We start from the raw sequence: 6,491 nt of genomic DNA, 5'->3' as shown, positions 1-6,491 counted from the left end.
AGTTGTACAAGCATCACCACTATGCATCTCCAGGACTTTTTCATCTCACCAAACTGTAACTCCCCTCCCCTTAAACACTTTTTATACAAATTTACTTACACTATACTTTACATTTCACATACATTATCACCACTGATCCTCAACACAACCCCAGGAAATTGAGATTTAGGAAGGTTTAATACCGTTCTGGAGCTAAATGGCTGAGCTAGCCTTTGAAAACAGGTCTTCCAACCAACTTCATAATCGGCTTTTATCAAAGACCAAGGTGAATTCATTCACTCAACCCCATGCTTACTGAGCGTCTACTACGTGTCAGCCCCGTGCTAAGCTTTGGGTATCAACAGCAACCCCAAACCAACATACAACTCCTTTAAGGTAAGAGCTCACATGTTGCACTAGCCCTAGTATTCCCAGTGGCCAGTGCAGTAAAGGTCTCGGCTTTGCTTTTCCTGCTCACTAGGTAACAACCCCCATTATTCTCTATTACAGCACCCTGCTCTTTTTCTTCGTAGCAATTATGTTTTCAAATGGCAAGTTTGATTCTCGCCTGAGCTTCCCATCTTACCCCAAGTTTAAGCTACGATGGGGCAGGGGCCGTGACTTCCTGTTCATCATTGTATTTCTAGCCCTATCAGCATGGCCAGCACATAATAGGAACCCAGTAAATATTTGCTGATCGACTGACGTGAGGACATGCATATCTTCTAAAGTGAACACCCGCACACATTAGGCCACGCCTTAGGCACTTCGATGACCACGCCCCGCCCCTGTCTCAGGGAGGAGTGAAAGGAGCCCAGGTTTGGCCCCGCCCCCGATGCTGACGCAGGCGCTGACGCAAGCACAGCGGGCGCGCGCTGTTTCCGGAAGTCGCTGCCGCGGTGTCCGCTGCTGCTGCGTCCGCTGCCGCCGCGGAACTCTGCGAGTGGAACGGCCGAGGCTGGCCCGGGCGGGGCCGGGGTTCTGGCCACTCTGCAGAATGGAGATAATCAGGAGCAGTGCGTGTCCGCCGTGCACCTCTCCGCGTCCCCACTCCTCCACCCAGGCCGCTAGGCCCAGACTGCGGCCGGCCTGTTTGGCTGTGCCGGGAGCTGAGGCAGCGCCTCAGGGCTTTGGACCCTGCCTAAGCTCGTGTGCCTCTTTGGGCCTTGTCTCGCTGCGGACCGTGCACCCTTAGGGGCCTTGTCTTTGTTCGGCCTGGGCACCATCCGGGCCTTGTCCCTTTCCGGCACTGCACCCCTCGGAACTTGTCCTGCTCTGGCCCATGCACCCCTCGGGGACTTGACCCCGTGCGGCCGGTGCACACCCCTGGGACTTGTCCCCTCCACGCTCTGGCCTTTGGCCTCAGGAGCTCCTCGGCCCACCTTCCCTCTCCCCTTATGAGCCAATGGGCAGGAATTCAGGCCACTGGTTCTGAGCCTCTTCTCGGTTTCTCTGCAGATTTTAAGAGTAATCTTCACAAAGTGTACCAGGCCATAGAGGAGGCAGACTTCTTCGCCATCGATGGGGAGTTTTCAGGTATCCCTTCTTTGGAAGCTCAGGGCTAGCACCAGCAATGCATAGCCAGGGCTTTTGCAGTCCCCTAGTCTCTGACTTCTCATGCCTGATGGGGACTCCTCGCTGTTTGTAGCCTTGGGTGGGTTGTACAAGTCTCAACATTTCCCCTTAAACGTTTCAAAAGCACGGAAGCGGTGAACAGATGCGGTGGATTTGTGATTGCTCTTTGAGGATTGCAGATAGAGATTATGGTTTTGGTGCTGCTTAGAACAGTTCGACATGTATATAGAGGAAAGCATGAGGAGCAGGGTCGGCTTTTTTTTTTTCTTCGTGATAAAGTATATATAGCATAAAATTTACCGTTTTAATCATTTTTAAGTGGTTTTACAGTTCAGTGGCATTAAGTACACTCACGTTGCAATGTTACCATCACCGTCCATCTGTAGAGCTTTTCCTCTTCCCAAACTGAAACTCCATACACATTGAACTCTCTATTCCTCCCTTCTTGAAGCCTCTGGCAACCACCATTTGTCTTTATCAATTTGACTACTCTAGACTCCAAATACATGAAGTCATTAAATATTTGTCGTTTTGTTACTGGCTAGAGTCAGACTCTTGCAAGTGAATGAGGATATTCCTTTATCCATTAGGGGAAGTGTTCATTGCCTACCTAGGCAGGTGTGTTAATGTGTGTTATACTTTATCAAAACTTATAATTGCAGGGTTTTTTCTTTTTCCTTTTTTGGGGGGGGAGCAAAGACTAATTTTTAAGTTGTTGACATCAATATGAATATTTTACTCTTTTTGGCATAAATATTTACTTTTGCTGTGTGATTTTACATGTTTAAAAAGTCCTAGCTCTTTTTAAAGGAATCCATGTTAGGATAAATGTGGTTGTTGGCTTTATGTGTGCAGTGTCTAGTTGGAGTCAATTCCTTAGGAGGATAAGAGTTTTCACCAAAACTAATTTTTTCTTGACCTTGAAAATACTTTGTCTTATAGCTGTTACTCCAAGCTGTTGACTAAGATTGGTACTCTGGAAATAATATGCTTAAGGATTCATTGATGTCTAATTACACATTAATCCTTTAGAAAGCAGCAAACCTTATTCAAGCATCTAGGTTGTTTTCTTAAATGATTACTTTGCTTTAAAATCTATTTTAGACACTGGAACTGCCCAGTCTCAAGTCGAAATAGTCACATCTCCAAATTTATTGTTAGAGAGTTTAGCTTGGTGGCCAGTGAAATTAATGCTAATTTTGAAAAAGTGAGATAGGGAGCATTTCCAATTAATCTTAATTCATGATGTGAAATTATGGAGGCATTGAATGGTTGACTGACATTTTTACATTTATTAGTAAGTTAAAAGCTTTTATTTCTTAACATCTAGGTATCAGTGATGGACCTTCAGTCACTGCATTGACAAATGGGTTTGACACTCCTGAAGAAAGGTATCAGAAACTTAAAAAGGCAAGTGGATATGCTGGAAAATCTTTTTCTTTCTCGTGTTGGTCTTCTTTATTTTAAATTATAGAGAAATATAATTATTAAACTTGCCCGTTAAGGTTTTCTAAGTCCAGCACTTCTTCTCAAACCCAGCCACAAAGTGATATTTTAGTGATATTTAAAACAGCAAAAATAATTGTTTGCTGGAAAACATTTTGGGAAAAGTTTAGTATTTTCAATGTTGATTTGATTTATAGGAAATAAGATGTGACTATTTTAATCACTTGGAAAATAGGCCTGATATGATACTCTGGATGATGGATAGGTACTTAACTGGGAAAAAATATTAAGAAATGTATATAAATTAATAATGCTTCTGACACATAATCTGTAATCGGTTCTACTCGGAAGCATTCTGCCAAAGTCAAGTTGAGTAATTCAGAAAGCTCGCTTGTTTGAGAATACTTTTGCTCACGTCAAATATGCCGCACTATCGTGACAGATGTTTTATTTCCCTTTTCCAGCATTCCATGGACTTTTTGCTGTTTCAGTTTGGCCTTTGCACTTTTAAGTATGACTACACAGATTCAAAGTAGGTTGTTCTGACAAATGGTGGGAATTCTTTTGTTGTGGCATGATGTAACCCCCTAAGTCTCCTTTTATTTTATTTTCCCAGGTATATAATGAAGTCATTTAACTTCTATGTTTTCCCAAAACCCTTCAATAGATCGTCACCAGATGTCAAGTTTGTTTGTCAGGTTAGTAGCATAATTGGGCTTTTATGGATTGCCGACAAGGCAGCGTGGAAATACGGAATCTGAATTCCCTTTACAGTTTGGTTCTACCACTAATTTTGGGCTTTGGACAAATCATTACACCTCTCAGACCTTTGGTTTTGGGATTATAAATTAATGACACTGCAATCCTACCCTTTGCTTCAGATAAGGAATAAGATGCCAAGACAGATGGAAATCAGAACATGAGCTTTATTGTTAATAAAGCTGAATTTGAGAACATGGCTTTCTAACTGTATTTGGGATTTTTAATACCTTACCCCCAAATTCAGCTTATACATCAGGACTTACAGGCTTCTCCCTATCCCATTCTCCATGCACCCATTCCAAGGGTAGAGCTTTATATACAGGAAGAGCAGAGCATATGTGTATCCTATCCAAAAAGAGAGAGCCCAGAAGGGGCTAAACTACTACACTCAGTTCCTTTTCCCAAGCTCACCAATTAGGAAAGGAAAGATAGAAAACAATGACTGTTTCATCTTGAGGAGGAGAGGGCTTACTTTTTGGCCAAAGTAAGGATGCAGGGAGCTTGCCCCTTAGAATATTCACTCTAGGGTTGTTGTAGCTGATAACACTGAGTGGTAGACACTCAGTGAGTATCAGTTTTCCCTTTCTGCCCTCTTGATTATCTGTTGTAATGGATAAGAAGAAGGTTAATAAGTGGTATGAGTGTATGGATGGATATGTGATTAAAGATAGTGTAATCTTTTCTCCCTAATAATCTTGCTTCCTGTCTTCTCTCTCAGTAGCAACACGAGTCCATTTGAGTCTTGCCATCTTTCCTTTCTCTTGCAAATAAGTAGTAATGCAATTATGAAAGCCTGGAGGGTAGGCTTTTAAGTGATTGAGTCATGTCAAATTTTTTCTGAAATAAGGCAGGATATAAACAAAGGAAATTGAGAGTTATGCCTGGGTGCAGAAGAGAAAAGGTAAAGATAATTTTAATCTTGTAGCCATTTTCTTAAGTTAGCAAGTAAACCATAGTTGACATTTCCTTCACCCTGCAGTCAGTCGACAGCTTTTTACCAATTAACCGATATTTGTACATTTTCATTGAGAAATATTTTTGAGTAGGCTCAGTTTGGAAATTTGTGTGGATATAGTTTTCTAGCAGTACCAGGAACAGAGAATTACTTGAAAAGTGGGTTCCCGGGCTTTGACCAGGGGATGTTCTAATCTGGAAAAGCAAAGGCAGAGAAAAGGTTTAGACGCTAACCTTGTGAATTGTATGGATATGGTAAATGTGTCCTTGGATTTTCTTCCTTCTGTCTCTTATTTAAGGTGTTTTTTGTTTTATTTAGAATTCTGTTATTGCAGCAGAGTTGCTATCTCACAAGGGAGTTAGATTCTAGAGTCATAGGGTAAACATTGTTTCAGATCACTCTCAGAAAGCTCTTGTCACCCTTAAAACATGTAGGATTTGAGGGTAAAGCAACTTAATTTGTTCTTTGAAAAATAAGTATATACACAGTGAGATGCTCACGTGCTAGATGGGATATGAAGAGATAGGCTGACAGAACCACACATAAACCCAGGGAATGTTCTCATTGAATAGAATGGCAGGCAGAATAGCATGGCATTTACATAGCTTTTGTTTCTCCTTTTTCTTTTCTTCCTCTTCTTTTTTCTGGCTGAACATCTGTAAAATTCATGGAAGGTGGTGCATATATGGTTGTGAAAAACCAAAACATTACTGCTGTATATAGAGTAACAGATGAGTTTCTTTTTTTATAACCTTTTCCCATGCAACTTCCTGCCCATTTCACTCCCTGTTTTCTAGCTTTTGTGTATATGTATACCTATGTATGTATACACACACACAATATTGGCATTTTTCATTAATATAAATAGAATCCTAATAGTCAAATTTTATGTAACTTGCATTTGCCATTCCACAGAATGTCTTTGTAGTTCATAATATACATACGTATAATTGTTTAGTCATTTTCTTAGTTGGAATTTAGAGGCTTTCCAATGGTTATCAATAATTCTGCAATCAATATCCATGTGCACTATATCTTTTTGTATATCTAGGAATTTTTCTGCAGGATAGACTTCCTAGAAAGGGCATTGTTGAACATGTACGTTTAAAATTTTGATAAATGCCTCAAATTGTCCTCTCAAATACCTGTGCTTATCTCTTGAATCTTGAAAATGTTACATTTAGGACAAATCAAAGGTATTGGATAGTAAACCACAAATACAGTTAGTTAGTTCAAAGGTTTTTTTTTCACATTGTAGTAAAATATACATAACATAAAATTTACCATTCTTTAAAATTTATTAAAATTTTTTGTAGAGACAGTCTTGCTTTGTCACCTAGGCTGGAGTGCAGTGGTGCAGCTATAACTTCTAACTCCTGTGCTCAAGTAATCTTCCTGCCTTAGCCTCCCGAGTAGCTGGGCTACAGGTACGTGCCACCATAGCCAGCTAATTTTTTTATTTTTATTTTTTGTAGAGACAGGATCTTGCTGTGTTGCTCAGGCTGATCTTGAACTCCTGGCCTCAAGTTATCCACCTGCCTTGGCCTCCCAAAGTTCTGGGATTACAGAGATGAGCCACTGTGCCCAGTTTAAATGTATATTTCAGTGGCATTAAATGCATTCACATTGAACAAAGAATATTGTTTGACTCAAAGAATATTGTTTGACTAGAAAATAAATTGCTTCTAAGAAGGAATAGATGAATCTTTGACTCTAGATTTAATGGGATGAGGGAAAGTAGGGTGTTTTGGAGATGAGTACAAGGACAAAAATG

At 40.7% G+C, this 6,491-nt stretch overlaps 1 protein-coding gene across 1 annotated transcript in view; it reads left to right on the top strand.

Moving 5' to 3' along the window:
- Positions 1-841: 841 nt before the first annotated feature.
- The window catches only part of PARN (poly(A)-specific ribonuclease), a 127,143-nt gene continuing 121,493 nt past the window's right edge, over positions 842-6,491 (top strand). Inside the window, exons 1-5 of the mRNA XM_045542636.1 lie at positions 842-995; positions 1,438-1,515; positions 2,885-2,964; positions 3,465-3,532; positions 3,617-3,698. Of these exons, the coding sequence (XP_045398592.1) occupies positions 977-995; positions 1,438-1,515; positions 2,885-2,964; positions 3,465-3,532; positions 3,617-3,698 (327 nt within the window). The 5' untranslated portion in view covers positions 842-976. The remainder of the gene's footprint in view (positions 996-1,437; positions 1,516-2,884; positions 2,965-3,464; positions 3,533-3,616; positions 3,699-6,491) is intronic.

Source organism: Lemur catta, chromosome 2, assembly GCF_020740605.2.
Source record: "Lemur catta isolate mLemCat1 chromosome 2, mLemCat1.pri, whole genome shotgun sequence".
In the NCBI taxonomy this organism is placed as follows: Eukaryota; Metazoa; Chordata; class Mammalia; order Primates; family Lemuridae; genus Lemur; species Lemur catta.
The sequence above is the reverse complement of the archived record's forward strand: the minus strand, read 5'-3'. Positions and strand labels throughout refer to the sequence as shown.